The sequence below is a fragment of the Myxocyprinus asiaticus genome, chromosome 24 (assembly GCF_019703515.2).
Source record: "Myxocyprinus asiaticus isolate MX2 ecotype Aquarium Trade chromosome 24, UBuf_Myxa_2, whole genome shotgun sequence".
Taxonomy (NCBI): Eukaryota; Metazoa; Chordata; class Actinopteri; order Cypriniformes; family Catostomidae; genus Myxocyprinus; species Myxocyprinus asiaticus.
This window is the reverse complement of record NC_059367.1, coordinates 14,115,033-14,142,682: the sequence shown is the minus strand read 5'-3', so window position 1 is coordinate 14,142,682 and position 27,650 is coordinate 14,115,033. Positions and strand designations below refer to the sequence as shown.

The window sequence follows — 27,650 nt, the reverse complement described above, 5'->3', positions numbered from 1 at the left end:
CCAGTGATAGAAACAACGTACAAAGAGGCGGTCCATTGTGTGAATGACGCCTCGACTATCCAATCGCTGATTTTTATTACTTCCTACTAGCCAATCCAGCCGCAGAAGGCGGGGCATGTCGAAAGACGGGTGGGGAAAAAAGAGAATCCTCGCAGTCAAGCACGGAAACACTTCAGTTAATACATAAGAGTAACGGAAATCAACAGAAGACAGTGTGGCTATGTTTCTAAATTACTTTGTGCAATTTATGGCATTATCACACAATGAGGAAGTATTCTGTAAGTTTCTATGTGTAATATGGCTTTATGGAAGCCACAGTGATTGGCAAGCATAACTAAATATTAAATTGAATAGTAAATGGCTATATATATGCTAATGATGTGATATATTAACAATATAACTAAATCATGTGTCATGTGATTCATGTCACATTTGGCTAAATAACGAGGTCATTTCAGCTGTATATTCCACTACCATAAAAAGTATAAAAAAAAGTATATGGTACTCCAAATGTTTGTTTGGACATACCTTGGCATTACCATATTTTTGGACATGTATCATAGTATTCTTCGAAGTACATTCAGTTACCATGGTATTACAATCTAAGGCAATCACTTTGCAATGGTACCGCAACTGTACTTCTTTTGTACGTTTCCTGGGAAATTTGCTTGCACCTTTTTTTTATTTTTTTTATTTTTACTATAGGACCACTACATTTACTGGAGATTCCAAACATATGTAGTAAAACACAAAATTATAATTAGTTGATTATACTCACATTTTCTATAATTAATTTTAAACTTACCACTTTCCTATTCCTTTTAATGTAAGTAAACTGAAACAAATAAATGAACCAAAAGCTGTACAAATGGGATGTTGAATTACTATGGATGCCAGTGTTTGCAAGTCACCACCTGATGGCAGTAATGTGTTGTGGAAGATGCCAATGAAACTGTATGTTTACATTGATCTGCTTTTCCTCTGTGGGATCCTACATATTTCATTGCAGCTCCATCTCTAACTGCATTTCACAGAAATATCGTTTCTGCATAAATTTAGTTAATAACATGGCAAATACAGTCACATTTTTATAGCAGATTCCAACAAATGTTATTTCTCTAATCTAACGGTATCTCAATGGGTTTAGCCATTCAGAATGGCAAAGATAGATGCAATGCATGCACTTGCACTTTATCATTTCAGAAAAATTTAGACTAGACACATTCAAAAGCTAATAAGATCACAGTAATTGGTTATAGCTATATATATAGCTATAGTCATGCAATCCTGTTCAGGAATGAGGGTGCAGTACTGGAGTAATGTGGGAATGAGTTCTGGTCCTGAAAGTCTGCACAATAATGGATTAACTACTCAGCAATTTTAAAGGTGCAATATGTAACAGATTTCATGTAATATTTTTTTTTTTTTTTTTTTTTTTTTTTTGCCAATGTGTGAACAGCTTGTAATGCAACTTAAAAAATGAGTCCTTCCTGGACTTCCTAGGTTGCCTATTAAAGCCTGCAGACTGATCATGTGAAGGGAGCGGGTCGGTTTTGCCGGGAAAATCCAAAGGATGTGATGTTTATGCGCGCTCCTGAGAGCCCTGCCTTAGTGCTTCTCTTCCGCTATTCAACAGCGACAACAAACTGCAACACTAGGTAACGTTATCTTAGAGATGGAATCCAGCAAACGTCCGGCTCCCAGCACAACACCGACTCCTACACAAATTCCGAGTAAGCCAAAAAAAAAAAAAAAAAAACATTTATCTACTGAATCCAGTTTGGCTAAGCGGGAACATGATCATGGTCGAGCAAAAACTAGAGTGAACATCGATAGGGCATTTGATACCTGGAGGGTTTTGGGGATCAAAATCGACCCTGAATTGGCATTCTTCTTATTGGACAGGTAAGCTTACATAACTGCAAAGCATGTGAAATATAGTGCCATAAGGATTGATCTGTGTAATTTTAGCTAAACTACAATAACACATGAAATGAATGCTAGACAATGTTCAAGATAATGCAAAAAGACCAATTCATTAGTGTAATGTAACTTGGTTATACACATAATATATTCATTCTATTATTATAAAACAATAGTGCATCAATATATCAAAATTACAATTGTGAAGGAATCACATCAATACTGAATCGTGCCAACATATTTATAATGTACACTCTATTTTATAAACAGCTACTGTCATCATCCACCAAATTTAGTGGATTTAGCTATTGATAAAGCTGGCTAGCTAGCTAAAGCCGACATAGGCTATGGTATAAATGCAGTCAATGTATCATGCAAAGAAAAGTGATTATTTCAAACTACAGTCTCGCATAGTCAGACCTATACCCACACTTTGTTTTAGCCCTGTTCCAGCTCTGTAGAGTCAAATATAATATACAGTCTCAAAGTTTGTAGTAAAACAATCATAACTGTGTAATTTTAAATATGCTAACTCATCTGTCAGCATGATGCCGTTGAATCACGTTCAGCCTCTTTGTATGTTACGTCATTGTTTTGGTCGATGCTCGCTAGCTAATGTCCCTATGGAGTGTGTGAACGAGCGCGAGCACGAGCAACAGGTAGCTGGCTGCAGTGCACTTAACGGTCACAGGTGTCATTAATAACAAGGGTTTCTGAATCTTACATACTGCACCTTTAATGGATATTGTCTCTCTCCCTCATGTAATTAAAAATTTAAATGTTGTTTTTTGGCACCTGTTTGTGTTCAATGGGCCCAACAGTCTGACAGTTTAATAATTCTAATACAGTACCAGAATATTTTAAAAGAGTATTATATTTGTTCCCTAATATTTAGATATACTATTTTTATTTCCGAATATTCTGACATTGGCCAAGATGATATATGTTTTAAGAAGTGTTTGTTTCTCTCTTTTTTCATGGATGACATTCTCTTTGCATTTGCTGTGTTTTTGGGAAATTGAAACTGGTTTTGAGAACTGTAAAGTTCGACATCTTTCAAGAAAGATACATAGAAGGGAAATAAAACATAAGGCTATAAAAATATCACCACATCCTGTAAAACTAGGTGAGAGATAAGTGTAGACCAAATATAAGTTCAGAATTCTCAGGCTATTTGCTGATCCCAGATGTAGGTTCAAACTTCTAATTGATGTTATTAAAATGTTTTGAGTTGAGTTATGGGGTCACTCAAAAAGGTCATAACTCAGCAATCTGGTCTAACAAAATACTCACATTGGATTGACACATTTTATATGACTTTACAGGCTTGCCGTGTGGCCTACAGTAGGTGGGTTTCATCCTTTTTGCTATTTTAAGTGACTTTTTTGATCAAATGGTGTCTCGTTGTGGCTTATCAGTTAAATCAGCACTGCACTTTATTACCCTTACTCTTATATCTCACACCGGACTGTCATAAATTATATTATTATTATATTATATTCTCTCTTAACAACTGACTATCAACCGACAGCCTGAATGTCAATACAGTAAAATACTGTACATTCTATATATACTATATATTCTTTTTTATATATTTTTATTTTTTATTTTTATTGAATAATGTGTATCTATATAGTGCGTATTGTATAATGTACAGTGTATGTTATTATTTGTATATTGTTGAGTGTAATTATGTGTATAACAGATGTTTAAATTGTGCTGTGTTAATTTGATGTTATTGTAAATTGGTATATGTCTCATCACTGTCACGACTGCAATGTTGATCGGAACTGCACCCAAGAATTTCACACACCATTGCACATGTGTATATGGCTGTGTGACAATAAAGTGATTTGATTTGATTTGATTTGGAAATATTGTACATGTTGTGCTGTAGATTCACATGCGCTTTCACAATGACTCCTCTAGTGTGATTATTTATTTGTATTTATTTGTATTTATTTATTTTTTTAACACAGGACCGTTAACAGTACATTCAAACCCTACTCATTTCTCGCTTTTTTAAAGACTCATACTGGATTCACAGATCAGAGCATGAGACTTGATAGTCTTCATACATTGTTGATTATAACCTCTAATGATACTAGTGTTATTAATGTATGTTTAAGGATTCAAGGTAGGTGCATTTGTTGTATAACAGTAAATAGGAATTATGATATAAAGATGCAGGATTATGTTTGTTTCTCAGTATACAAAGAATTATAAAACCAAAACAAAAAGAAAACATTACAGGCACAGACTCCAACCAGACGTGGTATGCTATTGGGCTAGAATAAATGGACTGAAGGAGCTTGTGATATCAGTGGCACTGCCGGCACAGATTTTTCAGCTGACAGCCAAAACCAAAACAACATAGGATGCAGCACTACAATAGCTGACCTACCAAAGGAATATATATCATATAAACCCCTGCAAATGCAAGTTTTGGTTATTTTGGATGATGCAAAAATCTCTTCACTTATTTAATAGTTTTGTAATGTTGTCAAAAAATGTTAAACAAGTTGTATCATATTTAAATAGAAAAAGGAACCAGACTCTACCAACATACACTCAAAACCAAAAACCTGCTTTTGACTGATTGCCTGCACTCCATACTACTCTTACTATTTCTGCAATATCTATGCAAAATTAGTTCTTAAAGGGATAATTCACCCAAAAATGCATTTTCTCACCATCATGTTGTTCCAACCCCTTATGGCTTGCTTTCTTTTATTGAACACAGAAGTAAAATTGGGCAAAATGACAACCTCAGTCACAATTCACTTTTATTGTATGGAAAATAAAATGATGTAATAAAAGTGAATGTTGACTAAGACTAAAATTCTGCCTAACATCATCAGTTTTCTGTTCCACGAAAGAAAGTAAGTCATTAGGGTTTGAAACATCATGAGTGAATTTTCCTTTTTGAGTGAACTTTCCCTTAACCCAAAGCTATCATCAGCCCTTTTGAACAACAGCCACTGAAGAGGTATTACCTGTGGGTGCATTATGAGTCATATAAATGGTTGCTCTAATTTCATAACCAGTTTTTCATAAAGTAATTTAGTAATGAGCCATCTGGAATATCAAAATATCTCTTGCATTCAATTTGAATGCCTAATATGAACTGAAAGCCTGACTGAAATTTGATCTGCATTTTTTCTGAAGCTATGGGCTGCCCAGCACATGGTTTGCATAAATCAAATACAGTCCATGCCTGGCTTCATACATTTTGAGGAATTATTCAAGTAGGATACACACCTGCTCCATTCTATGTGATGCTGGCTGTGTTTATACTGAGGTGCCATTAGATAAACAGTCTTAGGGTTGCTCTTTTTGTGGGCCTTCGGGTGAGTGGCCTCTTGAGGCACCTGCCATGAATACATTAACATTCACAAAGTGTGTCCCTTGCTTCCCTGTCCAATCACCGCTGCCTCTTGAAGAGACAGCTCATCTGTTCAAGGTGCCACGCAAAAGGCCAAACACTTGTTGGGTATAGCTTGGCTCCACCTGCTTCAGGATCTTAAAATAGTGTGTGCACAGATATTGGTGGAGAATTTTCTGAAGGTTTCTGGGATGGTTTGGCGGGTAAGTATGGTCCATTATTAGCATACACCATTATGCTGGCAAAAAGCCAGTTTCTCCATTGACAACAATTCAAACAGTCATGTCTTGTTTTGAAATAAATTTTTTGCAAGCAACATATAAATTGTAAATGTTTTGCCAGTGATAGATTTTTAAAGACATGTAGACAGAGATTTTCTCCAAGTCTTTTGCAATCTTTTTATCTCCAGTGTCTGCATTCTCATGTTTTTAATAAATGCCTTTTTGGATTTCTTATTAAATAAAGAAACTCATGAGACACCTAGTACTGCATTTTAAATGTGGTGAGAGAATAAAAAGAAATATGACAGAGCGAGATAAATGCAGAGAGACGGAAGATTTGATTGACTCAGTTGCTTAATACCACCGCTGCAATCACTCTGTAAATGTATCTGTCTGTCCACTGGAAGAGCAGCGGTTGTGACCTCATCAGAGGGCAAAGACTAGTTAATTAAGTAAAGCTTAAATTTTATGCCACACACATCACCAACTCTATCTTCCTGTCACCACAGCCCCAATACACAGATCAGAATAAATCCTAGCCTCTAGGAGTGATTTAATCAAATATACTGCTATTGCAAACAGGAGGGCAAGCAAAATCTAATTGTCATTTGTCTCCAATGACAACAAAAATTGAATCAATCCCCAGATGCCTTTACCCTTTTCTAATTTTTACCACACTCAATGAAGAAAATTTGCAGTTTTCATTCGGGTGTTCCATTTGCTCCAGAGATCATTGACTTTTTGTGTTCATTTGTTTTCACAGACAGACAAGAACATACAAGCCAGAATACACTGACACTGATAAGCAATCATGCAAAAAGTATGGTAATCATGGCTATATTTAATTCAGACATATAAATCATCATGTGTATACAGACAGAAGTATAAGTACACATTCTTAGCAAAAAGCAAAGATTTTTTTACAAAGCTGAAAAACACAGCATTATATTCATAGATCATAAATCAAATTCACATGTTTTATTGTCACATAAGGGTTCAGGGCAGTTATGAATCTTAAAATTGAAGGCTGGAGAGAGCATGTGAGTTAGATTTGAAAAATATGGCCAATATGTGAAAAACAGTTGGTGGTGGGGGGGCATATTTCCATTTCCTCGCAGTTCCAGACGAAATTACAGCTTCCAGCAAATCTCGGCTCCCGTGAGAAGTTCTGCCACATTCCCAAGCCATTTTTAGATGGTATCTTTTACATTCAGGGTGTATGCTGGCGGTCCAGGAAAGGCTGTGCTGTCTATGCTGGAGTCAGCTCACATAACCAGCCTCTCGCTCTCAAGGCACCAGGCTATCCCTCTTAATCCATTAAATTAATGTCAGTGGCCTCAATGACATGAAATGAAGACCCATTTAGATTTACATATGGGATGTCATAGCTTCTGTTAGATTACCTAAATAATGGTGCTATTTCTCAGAATAGAAGTCTAAATCTAGGCTAAAATTGGTTCATCTTAAGTAATATGTAATCATATTTATTAAAAAGGTGTTGAAAGGTGAAAATGATTTTAAAATCAACATTAATACTTTGCAAGGGTTCAACCCCATATATTGAGAACCGGTACACAGAAAACAGAGCATTATTTTCTTTTCTTTTTTTTTCAGTTATAAGACAGAGAGAGAGAGAGAGAGAGAGAGAGAGAGAGAGAGAGAGAGAGAGAGAGAGAGAGAGAGATTACACTTCCTAGATTAAATTTAATTTTTATGAAATTACTCTGACGTCACACTGCAGGAAACCACACTTCCGGGTTCTTTTGAGCAGCAGATTTCAGTGGTGGAATTAGGCAGTTGTAATAATATTTTAAGCTTTATAGAAAGTAGTAATGTATTTTAATGATAATAAAAGTTATTATAAATGGTTTATCTATGGTTTACAGTGAAGAAAGTATGTGGGTTCTTTTCTGAAATATCGGCAAAACAAGTTTAAATTTGGTTCCATGAGCCTGTGTGGTTATGTCGCACATGTAACAGGTTGATGAATACACATCCTCAAGAAATTAAAACTACCATCAGACATACAATATGTGTCTTAACTGCTTAAATTATTAACCCACATACAATAAATAATATTTGACGTCACAATTATCATTTTCCATATAAAAACTTAACGATTTTCGATTTAACAATATTATTTACTGCATTCAAAATAAATGCAAAGACATCATTTTCACAGTATGACATTATTTTTATTCACTCATCCTTTCACAAACAGTAGCCCATGCGCTGCAGTGTTGGAGACGGGTTCTGTTCCCTTCCGTTATATAGTATATGGTGGTCTTGATCATATTAAATCATATTTGACCTTATATGTGTAACAGTGACAGCACTTTGGAAATTAAATACAGCCATTTGTGATTGGAGTTCGAGTGATTTAAAAAATAAAAATGTAAAAAATAAAAAAAAATAAAAAAAAGTTAATATCCACCAACAGCTGCTGCGGGTCAATTGTGTCTAATAGAGCAGATGCGATAATAATGACGGTGACCCGTGAATTATCACAATTTATGTTAAATCCTGACTTTTTCCTGATGGAACGATCAGGTGGAAATTTAAAGAAGCCATAATCTCCAATAATCTGTGGGAAACAGGGTGTTTCAACCTCACAAACAGCACTTTTTGGACAGTTTCAGCGCAATTTCAGCGGAGCGCCCATAGACAGCAATTCTTTTCTGGGCTCCCAAAAGAACCCGGAAGGGGCGGGACAGAGATTTTGTTTGTAAACAGCGGCTGCATCCGAAACCAAAGGTAGCTGGCTTGTTGCCTCACTGCCCTATCAGTCAATGACTCAACAGACAGCTTTGCATACGAAGGCACCTCCAGAAACTGGTCTTTGACAGGCTATGGAGGCAGTGTAAGGTCACCTCATTGCTAGGATACCAGCAACTGATTATCGCCATCTGGTGACCACTTAAGGTAACGCGTCTGCTTCATTCATCCAACTGATCCAAAATGGTCTAATAATCTAGAACAAAATCAAGAGAGTTTTGGCGATAACGAAGTGTATATTTCACAACTACAATACTAATTTCTCGCCAGAAATGAAATCAAAAGTTGGAAAATGTTGGAAAAAACGTACATTGTACACAAATTGGCCATTAACTGCCTCTTTGGTCGCCATTTGTTTTCTTCAGCTCAACCGCTATGAAACGGCATGCACAGGATTGTGTGATTTCATAGCCAGTGAGGGATACATCTATCCTGCCTTCACAAATTGATCAGATGAAGGTATCTCAATTGACAGGATGTGACAGGAACATTGGATTCGGATGTGCCTCGATCACTTCCTATCTCTGTATACAGCCTCCGGAGGCAGCATTTTCCTGGTTTTGGATGCAGCCAGTAACTTCATCTATAGCGCCAGTCAGCGCTCTGCACATGCATCAAATGCTAGGAAGTGTAATCGAGCTTGAAATCATGATCGTGCCTAGAGACTGTAATGGCAAGATGTACAGTGAAAAAGGAGTTATATTTTGGTCTGTTCTCACCCAAAACCAACTGGATCACTTCAGAAGACATTGATTAAACCACTGGAGTCTAATGGATTACTTTTACGCTTTTGGAGATCTGGTCACCATTTACTTGCATTAAATGGAACTACAGAGCTGAAATATTCTTCTAAAAACCTTTGTTTGTGTTCAGCAGAAGAAAGAAAGTCATACACATCTGGGATGGCATGAGGGTGAATACATGATGAGAGACTTTTCATTTTTGGGTGAACTTTCCCTTTAAGTGACATCTCACAGAAGGAAAATGAATTTGAGTTTAATATATTGCAACCCAGTTTTCTTCATCATTAATGCACTATAATAAATTACTGAGGCAGAGTTTAAAAGCACATGAACCAAAAATGTACATCCCTAGATGCTGGCTTACTATCAGTGCATACAATTAATGAAAGTGCATATTTCTTATCATGCCTACGGTGTTTTTTTTAAACAGAATATCTTTCACCTGAGCTTCATATGCAGGAGCAAAATTTTAAAAGATGTTTTAGTGGTCACACTTTGAAGTGATTGAATAACATTCAGTGTTTCCTCAATGTTCAATTTTAACCTAGAACTGGGATTTTGCCCATTTTTCTGCTCCTTTGTAGTATCTGAAACAATGGCAGAGTTTCCTTGCAACCTTGGAAAAGCTCACTTAAATAAATATCCTTGAACACATGTTCTTGGACTCTGTCGTGTGGGTTTTGGCAAGTGGGTGGAATTGTTCAGAGCTGAATGTAACCCACCTGGATTGGAATGGAATATCATCCTGACTGTAAACCTTTTGACCATTTTATTTATTTATTTATTTTTGCAGAAATTGTGCACATCTGAACTCAGGTGCTTTAATTTATTAATCACTCTTTTAACATCACTCATGAGCTGAGAATAAACACAGAAATATCAGATGATTGTATCATCTGCTGAATATTGCTGGTCATTAACATATAGGCCTATCATATATCACCACATCTTATTAATAGGAAATGAATAATGAATGTTGCAGGAAAAGATGATTAAACCCTGTATGAGAATTGAATTAATATCATAGCACTATAAATCTTTCCTTACACTATTTCCTCCTAATACCTGGCTGAGTATAATAAAAGGCTATGTAAAAATATAAGGTAGAAATTAATTTGACCCTACATTGGGCAAAAATGTTCTGCTATACACTGTTTCTTAAACAAAATACCAGAAGGATTCTGAAAGTTTCTTAGTGTCAGGTTAAAAAGAACTTCAAGGGATAGTTCACCCAAAAATAAAAAATTAATTGTCTCGTTATTTACACACCATCATGCCATCCCAGATGTGTATGACTTTCTTTCTTCAATTGAATGGTGGCCAGAACTTTGAAGGTCCAAAAAGCATATAAAGGCAAGAAGCGATATGATAGGTGTGGGTGAGAAACAGATCAATATTTTAGTCCTTTTTACTATAAATCTCCACTTTCACTTTCTTCTTATGTTTTTGGCAATCTTTGTGCATATCGCCACCTACTGGGCAGGGAGGAGAATTTATGGTAAAAAAGGACTAAAATATTGATTTGTTTCTCACCCACCTATCACATCGCTTCATAAGACATGGATTAAACCACTGGAGTCACGTGGATTGCTTTTATGCTGCCTTTATGCCCTTTTTGGAGCTCCAAAGTTCTAGCCACCAATCACTTTTATTGAATAGACCAACAGAGCTGAGATATTCTTCTAAAAATCTTTGTTTTCAGGAGAAGAAAGAAAGACACATCTGGGATGGCATGAGGGTGAGTAAATGATGAAAGAATTAAAATTTTTGGGTGAACTTTACCTTTCAGCTTTTCAAAACGCGTCTCGAGACACCTGCGTTCTTTTCCATTGCAATGCGTTAAGCTCTTTTTTTTCTTCTTCTTTGTTTTAGCTCATGAATACGCTGGGTCGGATCAGCCCCTACAGTGAGTGTTTGAAGGTCATCCCATATTAATTTAGTAGCTACGGTTTTACAGTGTCAACAATAATTGTGGATAAAAATAGCTGGCTGTTTTTGTTGGAAATTTTGATTAGCATTGGTAATATTTTATAAGGGATTGAAGTTCGGCGTTCTTTAAGACCATGCGTACACGCAGCAGTCTGTGGACGGATGACTGTAGATTATATTGAGTTCAGTTTGAGCATGAAGACGTGTGCGCAGAAGGGTTGGATAAAGAGATGTAAACCGTACGGATTTACACCTACACTGTCGGTGAAACAGCACGTCTTGGACTAAAGTGGCCGAATTAAAGACTTCACAATATGAAGACTCGAACGGTACAGGATTCATATTTTCTCTTTCATGTAAACTAACTTTAACTGCCATTGGCTTACACAAATTTACCATGGTAACTATATGTTCCGCCGAATGCCATAGTTATACTATGGGCAAAACCATTACACATATGTGACACTAATGCCAAGTTACACAATAACTGTATAATTACTGTATCGGCTACGACTATTAGGCTACTATTCAGGCGGAAAATATGTTTACCATTATTTTTGTAAGAGTGATTTCAGTCACACTAAATTACAAGAACGTCTACTGTTGCCTACATAATTACTAAAGATGGAGTTGTTATTTCATTCTAAACTTTTTTACCAAATCAAAGTTTGGTGAGTCAACTGTGGTCAATTTTAAATTAATAACCTATTTTTATTTTACAGTATAATTTAATTTAAATGCATTGCAATGACATGCAGGCTTATAACAAGGTAACATTGAATTGGATACACAAATGAGGTGTTGCGTGGTTTTGTTTTCAGTCATAATTTTAATTCTTATTCCATTTAATTTCATCATTTTCAAAATGACAAAAAAAGAGAGAGATGCCTTTTTGCATATAAGGTTTCACAAACTGCAGAATATGGTTGTAAGAAAATATTAAATCATTAATTTGAACTTTTTAAAATCTTGCAATGAAATCATACTGTAATAAACTCAAACTGAATTGAAATAAGAATTGTTGCTTAAAGATTAGAACATTTAAACAAATTATTTTATTATGATTATATAGAAGCACCAATTATTCACTGAGTTCATTGACCTCATTTGAAAGCTATATGTACATGAATCCATTTCTCCTAGTGTGATACATATTTGAAGCGTGTTTACCATTTAACTGTGTCTTGGGTCACTTGTCCTGTGTGCTTACTAGTTTGATGCATTAAAAGTGCACTTACATCAATCTTTTTGACACCATAAAACCCCCATCACATAACATATGGCTAATCATTTCAGTTGTCTTCTCATGGCACTGAAAAGATCTCACTTAGAGCTTTTATTTGATATATAATACTCATATTCACCCAACTTGTCCCTTATGCCCCATTAGCTCAAAACCCTCAATATGAGCCTTTCATGAACCAATATACCTATCAGCAGAACCACTGATGTAAGAGCCTGCATGGGGATCCTTAATGACAGATTCATGTTTCTCTGGTTTCAGCGTCATGGGATCATATTGATTGGTGTCATGACCGCCTGTACAAGCTTATTGTTCCTATACAACAGCAGTATTAACAGCACAACAGAAAATCAGATGGAATCAGATGGACATCAGATGGAAATTCTAAGACAGCAGACATACTTAAAAGGTTACAACAGCATCATTGATCACAAGGTGACATACTTTCAATGGATCTATTAAATACAATCAAGCTCATCTCTCTTAAGTGATTCAAGTGGCACTTTGCAATTTAGAAAATAATTTAGATCATAACCTAATTAATCATGCCTTTTTAAAACTGTTTCTTTCATGGTTTCAAAAGGTTTTAAACACATTTAGTTTTAAGGGCTGGCAGAATAGATCAGTCATCAGAGATTTATTAACATCTTTGAAATTGCTTTGTTGCATAGTTCGCTTGTAGTTTTAATAAATGTATTTTCTATTAATTATTGAAATTGGAAAGCAATTTTAAAGCTGGTTTCTTGAAACTGCTGTCAGATTAATTAAATCAACACAAATGTTCTTTAAGAAAACAACCCATTAAAGCTTTATACCATTTCAATTTGTCCTTTGAAAGTTGCTTTGAGGAGTAGAGTTATCCCAGTATGCTCTGTTCTGTATACTCTTGCATACAGAAGAGATTGTATGTATCTGAGTGTTTTACAGACATCTGGAAAATCACAGCAAATATGTTGTGTCTCTGACCTGTAAGTCCTTAAAGGAAGAGTTCGCCCCAAAATGAAAATGTTGTCATTATTTAATCACCCTCAAGTCTTTCCAAATCCTCATGACTTTATTTCTTTGTGGAACCCAAAAGGAGAAATTTTGAAGAATGGACTTGTAACTCTTTTTCATGCAACTACAATGAATACACTGTCAAAAAAAAAAAGGGTACGGTCGGGGTCCATTTGTGATCACATAGGGTACAGCTTATGTGGTTGTACCCTCACTGGGTCAAAGTTACACCTTAAGGTACAAATACATTTCTGTCCATCATAGGGTCCATGTATGTACCATTTCCCCTAAAAGGTGGTTCAAGGCTGCCAAAGCCAAACCCTTTATATGCATGAAATTCACTTCGTTGTCCCATTTGTGATCTCAACAATTCAATAAACATGCAACTGAAAATCACCCAACACTAACATAAACTTAAATAATAAATGATAAAAAATAAAATGCTTTACAGTAAAATAGTTCCATGTTCTCTGGTCACATACAACAGGTGAAAAAAATAATCCATATCTGACCTCTGGATTTTAGTGTTTATATTTAGAGCATCAAGATGATTATTATTATTTATTTTATTTTATTTTATTACATATAAAACAAATTAATTAAATTACGAACAGGTTTAGAAACAATGCCATTTTATCCCATATAAAATAAATGAGTCACACTATGTAACGTGTGGCCCTTTAGCGGTTAAAAAATAAAACTGCATGCGTCATGCGGAAGGACATTGTTTTGGTTGTGCTTCGGCTCTGCTCCTCTGTGTGGATGAATGTGGAATGTGTTTTGAATGATCCATGGTCAATTTTTCTCGTTCGTTGTGACAACAAACTTTCAGATTCAGCTACTGCCACAGGTGTGCTACAGAAGCCGGAGCTTATTTTCTCTGTGTACGGATGACGTATGTATGCAATTTCCCGCGAAACCTGTCCCGACAACTCTAAAATATTTATAATATAATATCATTATTATAGGTTTATCAAAGTGTATTTGGGTAAAGTAAAGGCATGGTTTGGAAGATGGATTTTTGTTGCACCCTCTCATTAATAACATTTTGTTATTTTTTAACAACAAAAGCTTTAAATAAAATCATTAAACTTTGGATCTTTTGGACGTTTAATTTATTCAAAGGAAGAGCGCACACTTAAGCACAATTAATACAAACTTTATAAACAAGAAAAATTGAAGACCTGCAAGTGCAACAGGTAATTTCACAGTGTAGAGCTTTATTCCTCCAATGAGATTGACTCAAGGCGCGCGCTGTGCGCGGGAATTTTGGGATGTGCGTGGAATGACACTCGCAACATGATGATGGATCTCTGACTGTCGACGGAGGATCTTCTCCTCAAGTTAAAAGAACCTGGAAGACACTGAAGAATCACATAAATTCAGAGGTACGTTTAAATTTAAGTGTTTTTATAATTGGTATTTAATGTATTTTTCCAATTGTAATGTGTAATGTTTGTAGGTAGTAATTTTCATTGACGGCCGTTGACGTGTTTGCGTGCTAACCATATTTGCTCTCCCGCCAAAATACTTATTTAACTATGCAGGCTTGAGAAGGCCAACGTATTGTTATGTACTTCAGTTTAGTACGGAATAATTGACGAGGGACCGTCAAATTATTGACAATTATTGCGTTGCAGCCATTATGCCTCAGGTTTGCATTCATTTTCAATAATTTGATGTCCGAGACAATCATTCCGCTTATACCAAAGCTACTACACCTCAAGACAATTTTTGTCATGTTTTCTTCATTGAAACACTTTAGTCTGTCGAACTGCTTTCTTGCACCACGTACTGAGCATGTAACAATACTAGTGATGGGTCGTTCATGAACTATTTGTTCATTTTGAACAAATCTTTTATGTGACCCAGAAGAATGAGTAGTCTCAGAGAGTGATTTGTTCATTTCGTGCTGGCCGCGCATGTGCATTGCGCAACCTCCATTCGTTTGTCACACGAAAACCGCATAGGCGCTGTACAGGAAACAGAAATGATTAGTTCACCTTTCAACTCTTTTGGGCCCAGTCGTTCGTTCTTTTGTCACTTGACAGCCGTGTATGCTATGCACTGCTCACACAGGAAACAGAAATTATTAGTTCACCTCTCGAGTCAACTGGTCTGAGTACGCTAGTATACGGCTGTCACGTGACAAAAGAACGAACGACTCGAAAAGAAGATTCAATCCAGAGGTGAACTAATCTTTCTGTTTCTCATAATTTGTCTTTAGCTGCATTATAATTCTTTCCTTATTGGGACTATATGTAACATTTTTATTTAATTCTGCTCAAATGAACGAAATGAACGAAATTACTTGTATAAGGATTCGTTCATTTTGCTGAACAAGACTCAAAGATCCAAGTCAGTAAAATGATCCGATCTTCACATCACTAGTGCGGAAGAAATCTGCTCAATGCCTCTCACCATGCCAGAGAGCTGGAGCTTTGGGTACAGCAAGTGTGTATCGGCAATGATTGTTTTCCGTCCACGAGCAATAATATCATTTTTAATATGCGCGATTACAGTTGAAAAGATGCCAGCGTTCATTCCGAATGCACAAAGTATTAAAAAACATTGTTGATTTATTACACTTTTGCTTCCCCATGCACAGTATTGTCACAATAAATCCAAGTATTATGACATTTATTGCCTGTAATCCCTGATCATGCTTATATATGTTTCTCTGTTTTTGTTAGCGTACTTGGCACCAATCTCTTGGAGCATGCACATCTGATTCTCGAGGAGAGGAGTAAGGAGAAATTTGGGCACAGTCATACAGTCTGAAGAAACTGCAAAGAGTCCGTGTCAGGGGTGAGTGGATTGCTGTAGTATAACACATTAGCTAGCCAACTGCACAATAATGTTTTACAGGACATATATTTTAAGTCTTCATTTTTATTTGTATAGTGCTTTTCACAATACATACTGTATAGCTTCTAATCATTGATAGCATTAATACTCTTTATAACTGAAGAGTAACAGAGTATCTCTTAGAGTGGTTGCGAAATTTAAGTTCAGATGGGAAAAATTGTTTGTACATTTGAGATTGAACAAATATTTTCCTCTGCACTTTTTATTTGGCTCCAAAAGGAGTTTGCTGTCATTGATGAGGATGCATCTTTGAGGGACAAGTAAATATTTTGCATGAACTATAAGGCAGGATGCTACCAGATACTTTGATTGTTAAATGCTGCAAACTTTTTCATGGAGGAGAAGTGTAAGTAATATCACAGATAATTTTATGTCAATTATCAGCTTAAAATACATGTTTGATTTCAGTGTTGCATGTGGAACACTAGCTTAGAACTACACTGTAAAAAGGGGACATGAAAATGAGAGGGGCACAGAATTTTTCTGTCACTTGGGCATTTTAATATTTTTATATTGCTGAAAAGTTGTGGAATAATTTACCCAAAAAGGGAAATTATGTCTTTTACTCACCCTAATGTAATTTCAAACCAACATGACTCTTTTCTTCTTTTTAACACAAAAGGTGACTTTCTGGTGGCAGGACATAAACTACAGTAAAAGTATTTTAAATAAAAGGTGCAGTGTATTCCAAGTTTTCTGTAGTGATATGATCACGTTGATGAACAGAACACAATTGAAGTTGTTATTTACAATCAAATTAAAGCAATAAAGCACTGAACACCTCTCTGGTTCTCATTGCATTCTGTGAACAAACTTGGAATGTAGTTTAAGTAGCATTGATTACTTTTACTCTGGTTTTATGGTAAGTCACCACCCACTTACATTATGGCCAATAAACACTATGAAGATTTTAAACATTCACCTTTTGTGTTCCACAGAAGAAAATGATATACAGGTTTAGAGTGACATAAGGGTGAGTTAGGACATAATTTTCAATTTTGGGTAAAATATTTCTATAAGACTAGTGTGACCACTTTAATATCAAGTTAATGTGAATGATTACCTTTCCATTACTATCGAATTATTTTCTTTCAGTTATGTGATGAAATTGACTGAATACATTCATCAACTGTCCAGTTCTTCAAGGAGAGCTTTACTAGTATTGTGCATGAGTTTGCACAAAGAAAAATCCTTTTGGCCAAAATATACATTGAAGCAAGAGAGGAGATGCTTGCAGAAGATCTTCTAGGTATTTATTGTGGCATTACTGCGGATTATATGAGTAGTAAATATTGTCAAACAAATGTTTTTGTTGCGACAGAATGATGTAATACTGCAAGTTTTGTCATAGCAAATTAAATAAAGCATGGAAAGTTGTTTTTGCAGATGTTGCATGGTTTTAATACTGTTCTAACATTATGTTTTCCTCTTACAGTGTGATGCTGATACACCATATGAAAATGGCTTTCACCAGGATGGTTCAAGTCCTGATCAAATGGATGGTGTGCAGGGGAATAAGAATCAAAGAGGGGGTAATTGCAGCCTTCAGTGCATACTTTCACCCTGTATAAAAAATATGCTCACTTCCTGCAATGTGCTATAGCAAAGATATGAGTCAAGAATCATTCAAAGAGGTCATGTGTTCCAGAAGAGACTATTAACACCGAAAAATAAAAATTGTCACATTTTACTCACCCTCATGATGTTTCAAACCTGTATGACTTTCTTTTCTTATGTGAGGACAGAAAAGGAGATATTTTTAATGAATATAACAGCCCACCCTTTCAATGCAATGGCAGTGGAAAGAGGCTCAGTTTACAGCTTAGAGGACACAAAGGATGTCATAAAGGTAGTCCATGTGACTTGTGCGTCTAATTTCAAGTTGTCTGAAGGCATACGGTAATTTATTTTTTGTGAGAAACAACCTGAAATGAGAGAAGCTCCTTCAAAGTGGTTTGAGTGTTCACATGTTCATTTTGTTCTTTTTTTAAGTTTTAAAGTGAGGGACTGTCAACTGCCGTTGTGTTGAAAAGATAGCCTGTGATGTTCATTAAAACCTAGCCTTTTATGTGCTCCTAAAATGTATTTTTGGGTGAGTATTAAAGGGTACTTAAGTTAAAATTAAATATGTATCCTACTGTATTTGATGACAAATTGTGATTCTGAGATGTTTAAAGTGTTCATTCTGTGACATTGTGAACAAAAATGTGGAATTATTGAATGTTTCATGTTATTAAATAAATGTGATTAAACATCAAGTTTTTAATATGCTTTATTGAGTACAAATTTCCCATTCATAATGTTCAAAGTGTTGTCACTGGGGCAGTACCCTTAAAAGGCCAAATCTGCACCTTTTCCATGGGTACATTATAGTGCCATATCACTGAGGTCCAAGTTAGTCACCAAGGGTACAGATTTGCCTCTTAAAAGGTACAAGCTGTAAGGGTATGAAAATGTGCCCACGTTTAAGGGTACACAAATGTACCTTTGAGGGTACTGCCCCAGTGACAAGCCATTATACCACTAAAGGTACAAACTGCACTTTGCACTTTTTTCTGACAGTGTAGGGAATGATCATTCAAGCTTTAAAAGGATGCAAAAGCACCATAATATATCATAGAAGTTATATAAAATATTTCAAGACTTCTGGAGTCATAATATAGTTTTACAATGCATCAACCCATCACACTCTGTAGAAAGTGTTAACCTACAATTCATTATTTAAGGATCTCTACCTGATCTGACCCTTAAAAAAGACTTTGTTGGTGTAACCTAATGTAGTCAGGTTGACAGTCATATTTAATAATATTTTTGACATGAGCAATACCAGTTAATTTAGATGTTACCATATTAAGCAAAATTTTAATTTCTACAGAATATATCTTATTTTTGTTATGCACAATTCATGCAAAGTCTTTCTCATCCTTCTCACTGACAAGATCAGTCTGGACAGACAAGGCTCTCAAGTCTACCAGCTCTAGTCCAAGAGAACTCTTAACCTCTTAACTCTTATCCGAATTAATAACAACTCCAGGATTCAGAACCAGACTTGATGGATATACTCTGTGGAAGTAATTTTATAACAGTAAAAATGGGAAGATTTTCTCTTATTAGTGGAATTGAACAGCCAATGTAGAATATAGCTTAATGAACACGGTCTACAAATTTTCATCAAAAACATTAACAGCAGTTTTTGGAACGTCATTGGAAGGAAATGAAAAACATGCAGAGGATCTGTCTGATGGGATTTTGACAATTTGAATGATTTTTTGACTGTTCAGAATGGCTTAAGAAGTAATCCTTGAACATCTTTCTTCAGTGAAACCCAGTTTTTAAAGGGATATTTTACCCAAAAATAACAATTCTCTCATTATTTACTCACCCTCATGCCATCCCAGATGTTTATGACTTTCTTTCTTCTGCAGAACACAAACAAAGATTTTTAGAAGAATATTTCAGCTCTGTTGGTCCTTACAGTGCAATCTAATGGTGACCAGACCTTTGAAGATCCAAAAATCACATAAAGGCAGCATAAAAGTAATCCATAAGAATCCAGTGGTTAAATCCATGTCTTCATAAGCAATATGAAAAAGTCCTTTTTTATTTTACCATAAACCTCCACTTTCACTTTCACATTCCACACCTGTCACATCGCTTCTGGAGTCATATGGACTACTTTTATGCTGCCTTTATGTGATTTTTGGAGCTTCAAATGTCTGGTCACCATTAGATTGCATTGTAAGGACCAACAGAGCAGGAATATTATTCTAAAAATCTCTGGTTGTGTTCATCAGAAAAAGAAAGTCTTACACATGTGGGATGGTATGAGTAAAAGAGAGAATTTTAATTTTTGGGTGTACTATCCCTTTTACTACTTCCAGGACCATTGTTTTACTGTTTGAATTCAGACACCTCGAAATATAAGTAAACGCCAGTGGATTAGTAATAAAACACACACATACATCTGTATACAGTGGCCCAAATTAGTATTTGTACACTTAAGCCACTTTTTTTTTTTCCCCTATTGGCATGCCCAATTCCCAGTGCGCTCTTAAGTCCTCGTGGTGGCGCCTCAATCCAGGTGGCAGAGGATGAATCTCAGTTGCCTTTGCATCTGAGACCGTCAATCCACACATCTTATCAAGTGGCTTGTTAAGCGCGTTAACACGGAGACCTAGAGCATGTGGAGGCTCATGCTATTCTCCGAAGCATCCACGTACAACTCACCATGCGTCCCACTGAGAGCGAGAACCACATTATAGCGACCACAGGGAGGTTAACCAGGGCGGACTGGCCATTGGGAGAACCGGGACTTTTCCAGATGGGCTGGCCACGAAACGGGGCCAAATGGGCTGAAATGGCCAGCCGCGTTATGCAGAATGGGCCACAAAACGGCACTGCAATATGCTGAAGAGGACAACTTTTGGGCCAGCTTCTGTGTAAAATCCTGGGCTGATTTCTCTTCCCAGTCTGCACCTAAGGTTAACCCAATGTGACTCTACCCACCCAAGCAACTGGGCCAATTGGATGCTTAGGAAGCCTGACTGGAGTCACTCAGCACACCCTGGATTTGAAGTTGCGACTCCAGGTGTGGTAGTCAGCGTCTTTACTTGCTGAGCTGCCCAAGTCACTCTTAAAACTGTATGAATGTCATTGTACTACATAACAAAATATCACTGGCATTTATTTTAAAGAAAGAGAGCGCAAGTACACTTTTCAAGCAAAGCATTTCCCAAATATTATTATTTTATTTTAAAAAGTTTTGTTTTATATTGTAAAAAAAGAAATATCGTTTTCAAAATGAAGAAAAGTATTTGGCTACTTTCTGGCTGTCAGACTTGATGGAACATATTAGCCTAATAAGTTAATGTGATGTAATAGTCCATAGGTAATGTGATAAACTACACGTGTGTTTACTCTGGGTGGACACCTGTGTGAACTTGAGAGAAACTGGCTGCTTCATTCATCCACTAAAAATCATCTTTTCACCAGTTGGTTAAAAGTCATTTAAAAGATGGCTCAGAAAAGTAAAGTTAGTTTTGATAAAGGTCTAGCATTATTTGTTTGTAGAAGCCTGATGGTTAGATATTTTGTTGTCTAATTCAATAACATTCATAGTTTCTTATGTGTGACTTAAGTGTCCAAATACTTTGAGGGTCCAGTGTATGCAATCAAGCTACTGTATATATGATACTTAAGAGTAAAATAACACATAATCATATTTTTGTTTACCTGCTGAGATAATCTAATTTGCTGACTAATAAAATAATTTACCTTTTTGAAAAAAAATGTGACCTCCATACATTCATTTAATTATTCGAAACAGGCAACGTGTCCATAAAGGATAATGGCTAGAATTCCCCTTTTCCCATCTTTCTCAGAAAGGTCATATGCAGATCCATGTCAGCAACGATATGAATCATGCATTGGAAGGAGGGTGAGCTTGCTATTAGAGTAATTATGGTCACATGTCTCGCAGGAGGGATCTTAAGATGGAGGATGTTAATGAGAGAATAATCAGTGTGGATGGATATTTACTGGACCTGATTGTGTACACTCCACTGGGCCATTGTCTCCATGGAAACGACCCTGTTTATCACAGTAGATAAAATCTAATAGAGTCTCCATCACTAAGAGGCAGTGATACCTGCATAAGGAAAGTGCTGTCTGTGGATCTCTGCAGTCTATCTCACCGAATGCACAAGGCTAAGAGGTGTACAGCTTCACCTTTATTATAAATGATTTATCTCACACAGTGCCAGGTCTGTCAGGGGCCACTGTGGTGTCACATTACTGGCCCCATGTGTCTGTCTCCTTAATTAAATTAGCTTGCTTTCTCTTGAGGTTGGATCTTCAGTAAATTAGCTTTGCTGATTTTTTTCTGCGTAATTTTTTAAGGTAATGTCTTGGTAATGCAATGGTATCATGCATTAAATGGATAGTTCACCTAAGAATGCAGATTCTGTCATCATTTACTTAACTTTATGTTGCCCCAAACACATATGATTTTCTTTCTTTCACTGAACACGAAAGGAGATGTTAGGTTAAAATGACAGCTGCAGTCAGCATTCACTTTCACTGTATGGAAAGAAGATGCAATGAAAAATGAATGTTGACTGAGATTAAATAAACATATTGCCTAACATCTCCTTTAGTGTTCCATGGATGAAACAAAGTCACATGAGTTTGGAATAACATGAGGTTGAGTAAATGATAACAGAATTTTGATTTATCGGCAGGGTTGCCACTTTTGAAGTTTTAAAATAAGGGGCACTTAAATGGTGGGGGGTGGAATCACAGCCCTTAACCACATCCTCCACAGTTTTAGCAATAAATGCATTGAGTTAATATGCGTTATTAATAAAAATTGTATATCCTTTCTTATATGCTAAAATGAGAACTTTCCTGACACATGACATAAAAAAAATACATCATTTATATGTTAAAAATATATTTATTTTTTTATTATTTGTCTTCTTTATCTTATTTATGTACATTTTGGATGGTTTATACATATTATTAATTTTTTTTAAATTTTTTTTATTTATTTTATTTGTTTATTTTTTTCCTTCACCTGTACTTGTCTTTATGATTGTATTCATACATTGTTTGATCTTATTGAACATTTATATAGAAAAAACTCCACAGTTTTACCCACCATTTATGGACTTTTCAGACGGTCCCTTACCACACCCTCCACAGTATTAGCACGTTTTAGCACAATGTGTGGACTTTTCAGACAGTCCCTTACCCACCATATGCACATTTTCCAACTTATATCAGTGTTAAATTGGTGATCTGGAACGATTTCACCGTGACGCCATGTGACCAGCTTAAATACGGGACAAATCGTTAAATCATTTTATCTTTAAATGCGGGACGATGCAGTATTTTACGGGACAGGTGGCAACCCTAACTGTCCCTTTAAAGAAAGATTTCAGGTTCAATACAAATTAAGCAGTATCGACAGCATTTGTGACAAAAAATAATTTCGTCCCTCCTTTTCTGTAAAAAAAAGAGCACAAATCAACAACGAGGCACTTACAATCATGGGCACCTGCACGATTTAATCTGAGGGTACGCACAGAAATCTGCCTAGAGGTCTGCATAGGCCTTAAAATGAAATCCGAACCCGTGACCATGTGGCCCGACCCTATCCGTCCCGAAGGATACCGTCAGATTTTAAGACCGAACCCAACCCGAACCCGAAATTGCTTACTTTCTAATTTCTTCTCCTAGTACAGCTATATTTTAAGTAAGCATATAGGCAACATTCTTAACAGTACTGAAACAGTAAACACAGTTTTATTAAGGCACAGCAGCCCATTAGTACACTAGAGCAAAAGGGGAAAATGCGTTGACTTACCGTTTATGCACTGAAACTTCACCTGGTGCAGAATGATCTGGAATAATATGAAACAATGCAAAAGTCCCCTGTATGTAGCCTGAACTTTTTCCGATTGTTGAATCTATGTGACAACTGCGCTAAAAACAATCTAGACGCAGCGCAAAGAATGAAACAGAGCGCAGGTGTCTTGACGCGTTTTTGAAAATGTGAAGTTCTTTTTAACTTGACATGGTGTTTAAACAGTGCCGGTCCTATGCGAGACACTGAAGAAAAAGCGAGACGTGGTGCAAATGTTAAAGACATTCGTCCAGCAAGTGTTTAAACAATAGGAAAATAGAACAGACGTGCACAAAAACACATTCGGTGTGAACGCCCCTAACTCGTCCGTTCGCGCGTGTCTGTAAACAGGGGTGTGCTGGCCATCAGGAGAACTGGGACTTTCCCGAAGGGCCAGCCGCGAAACAGGGCCGAATGGGCTGCGATAAGCTGAAATTGGCCGCTGCGTTATGCAGAACGGGCCACAAAATGGTGCCGCGATATGCAGAAAAGGACAGCGACCCTTGCCCCCCCCCCAATTTAACAACTTTTGGGCCTGATTTCCCTACACACACACACCCCCACTCCTCCAATTTTTGGGCCAGTTTCTATGTAAAACCCCGGGCCAATTTTTCCACTCATGTCTGTAAGTGAGTGTGCGTGCGAGAAACAAGATCGGTAGGCCTGTTTATTTTTTCATTAATTACAAACCCGAACCCGAACCCGATCCGAAACCTGTCGGGTTGCAGACCTCTAAATCTGCCTAATAAAACATATCTAGGGGGGACCAGGGGGCATGCTCCCCCATGAGATTTTTGTTGTTGTTGCAAAAAACAACACCAAAGTGTTCAATTCTGGTGACTTTGAGATAAGCATTTATTTATTTTCTTGAGTATGAGTAGCATTCATGTAACTATTGGCTAAAGCATATTTCCAGTAACTGGTCAGACAGACGCGTTTATGTGCTAAAAAAGCAAAGCGCACCACAACGGATAGAGCAGAACTGTCTCGAGACAGGTTTTTATCAGTTGAATAAGTTCTTTTTAACTTGACACAGCATCTAAAGATGCAGCGCTCCCGTGAGAGATGCTAAAAACACAGTGAAGCGTGATGCAGTTGTCAAAAGACATCTATCTAGCGAATGTTTACAAGGAAAATGATTGAAAAACAACACGTTCGGTTTGAACAGCCCCTTGTTCACATGACACAGCACAAGCTGAAGTTTGCTGTATTCGTAAATATCCCGATACTGTTTTACAGTGCGAGAAACTGCTCCAAATGATTCAGTGAGAGCGCGCTCTGAAAGAATTGTACTGAATCATGAATCAATTCAGATGTTTTGCAAGCCCATTTGGCCAATTCACTGAAAAGAACCGACTCAAAAGAATTATTCATTAGCAAATTGGGCATTGCTAGTTCTTTTAAACAGCCCACAGAAATATGGGACACACTTCATGATTGATTAAATATTCTGAGAGTAAATATTTCTCAGCTCAGTCGGAGCGCTCATGGTACACACAGTGCGTACGGCCGTACAGCTGCAGGCACCACTACTTACAATGGAAGTGAATGGGACCAATTTTTGGAGGGTTTAAAGACAGAAAAGTAAAGCTTATAATTTTATAAAATAACTTATATTAATTTTAATTGTTAAAACTTGTGTATTATTTAAGCTGTATAGTTGTTTAAATAGTCATTTTTATGGTCGTTTTAGGATTTTAGGGATGCAAAATTGTTAACATGACATAGGCCTATGTTTCTCCATTTCAATGGTTTCATGCTCTCGGCAACCAATCATTCACTGCATAAAACACATTGTGGTCAGCATAAACCATGTTTATCCTTGTTGTGAGTGAAACCGCAAGTAAACTGGGTTGTATTTTCTTTTACTTTGTGTAGTTTTGTTTATGATTGCATGTCATGCAACCTGCTCATGTTAGCATCTGCATAATTTGGCTTCTACCAAGTGACACATGAATTTGCACCAAAATAGAGTAGAGTTTGATTTGGATGTACAGCCTTTGATGTCAGCAACAATGTTTATCTGCTGCCTTTTAAAAGTTGCTATGATAACTGCTCATGATATTGTTGTTAGTTGCATTTTATTATTTTCATATAGCATTGTTTTTTACCCGACACCCAAGAACAGATTTGTGAAATAGTTTACTGACTACATGTTTCTCCTTTGTCTTGTTTTTATACAGTAAGTGTAGCATTAACTACAGTCAATGTGTTGTGACAGGCATGAACTCAAACTAACTAATGAAAAGTTTTCCTATGTTAAACTAATTTCTCTGTTACAAATTTCACCTTCTAAACCTTGTTGTGCATGTGTGGTTGCTATGCAACTTCATTTTGCAATGAAACTTATAGTAACTCTGTCCTTTTAATGTTTCATTCTGTACACTGGTCATGTAGCCTACTGTATACTATATATTTTATGAAAATGCACGCTCAAACATCTCATCATTGTCTCAATTCTCAGCCTCTTAGGATGCACTGCAAATGTTGTGCCTTAGTGACCAGCTCTGGTCACATGACAGGAAGTGATCGAGGTGTGGAGATTGACCACACGGAGTGTGTCATCCGAATGAACGATGCCCCAACACGAGGCTACCAGAGGGACGTAGGGCAGCGAACAAGCCTGCGTGTGGTTGCGCACTCCAGCATGCAACGTGTACTACGAAACTGGCATGAGCTACTCAACTCCAGCCAGGAGACGTTCTTTATCTTTTGGGGTCCCGGAAACTACATGAGACAGGATGGTAAAGGACTGGTCTACAATAACCTGCGTCTGATAAAGCAGATGATGCCTAAACTACAGGTGTACGTCATCTCACGCTTAAAGATGTTGCATTTCGATGAGCTCTTCAAGAGGGAAACTGGCAAAGATAGGTGAGAATGGTATTGTTTCTTCATGTTAGTTTAACTAATCCTTGTTTGAAGTATGAGTAAATATTAAAAGCATGAGCTATGAGGATTTTAACGCATTGATTTTTAGCCTTAACACACTGGTATTGTACAATGACTGTGAGTGTTAGTAAAAAGTGTTATGGTTCATTCAGATTAAGAGGCCTATGATGAAAACATCAGTAATTTAAGTCAACTCCCTTATTTACTATATTAAATACCATACATATTTTTTTTTTCCTGTTTATCATACTACTTTGTTGTAATGTTTAACCAGAATTAGTTTTTTTTAACTCTTTTATTTTGTAAAAAAATGTCAGAAAGTCAAACTCGTGGTGTTCCCGGTCAAAAATGACTGGCCCATGAAAATGTATGTAAATCTTTCATTATGACTATATTTTCATTGACATTGCATTAGATTTTTTTGTTAACTTGATTTCCAGTAATTAAAACAGGTTTTGCACTTCTTTTTGATGGCTTTATTGACCCATCGCTTTTTTTTAATTATTATTATTATTATTAAAATAGCATTATTTATTGATTATTTTGACTATATAAAAAACCATTCACAAAATTTGATGTGCTATTTATCATACAATTATTTTAATGTTGTTTTTAAATTTAACAAAACTTGCTTTGACACTTTTATTTTCTCAAAAATGGCACATACCTGGTGTGTGTGTGTGTGTGTGTGTGTGTGTGCGTGTGTAATTTTTCAAATGTTCTTTTGTTCCTATGGAGTCAAGAATGGTTTGGAAGTTGCTTGGGATGTCAAAGAATCAAAGGGTGTGTGTTTGTTCAAAGACTGCGTGAACACTAATTTTTTCTCTTTTGTAGCCTCATCCATTCATGCCTTTATTGCCACTCATTTCTGACCGGGAACACCACAGGAGCACACACACTCACTCACACAACCCACGCACCCCCAAATATCTCCGTTGTTTCTCCCAGACAGCAATGAGATTAAATTGAGATTAAATAAGAGACTTTTTCCCAGGAAAAACATCCTAGTAATATCACAATTGTCTCTATAGTGTTTCAGAAGAGATCTTAAAGTGATAATAACTGTGTTCATGCTTGACAAGATACCAAGTCTGCCGAGATTGCCAAGTCTACAGTCACAAGTCGGAGATTTCCATATGATCTCAAACATTTCTAATCAATCACTTCCAAGATCAAATTATCTGGCATATGCTGCTTTCCACATAAACTGTATAGCTCTGTATTCTTACTGTATGTCAACAGTTGTCTTATTTGTGTCTCTTTTATTTTA

The 27,650-nt window shown here is 36.4% G+C and overlaps 1 protein-coding gene and 1 long non-coding RNA gene across 2 annotated transcripts in view; both read left to right on the top strand.

The window, feature by feature from the left end:
* Nucleotides 1–11,158: 11,158 nt before the first annotated feature.
* LOC127414532 (alpha-N-acetylgalactosaminide alpha-2,6-sialyltransferase 5-like) overlaps nucleotides 11,159–27,650 on the top strand; it is a 21,743-nt gene continuing 5,251 nt past the window's right edge. The window contains exons 1-3 of the mRNA XM_051652624.1: nucleotides 11,159–11,305; nucleotides 12,481–12,654; nucleotides 25,953–26,362. Of these exons, the coding sequence (XP_051508584.1) occupies nucleotides 11,291–11,305; nucleotides 12,481–12,654; nucleotides 25,953–26,362 (599 nt within the window). The 5' untranslated portion in view covers nucleotides 11,159–11,290. The remainder of the gene's footprint in view (nucleotides 11,306–12,480; nucleotides 12,655–25,952; nucleotides 26,363–27,650) is intronic.
* On the top strand, nucleotides 15,248–18,309 carry LOC127414534 (uncharacterized). Its single transcript, XR_007892810.1, has 5 exons — nucleotides 15,248–15,404; nucleotides 15,909–16,023; nucleotides 16,303–16,429; nucleotides 17,179–17,332; nucleotides 17,519–18,309. It is a non-coding gene; the product is annotated as an uncharacterized LOC127414534 (long non-coding RNA).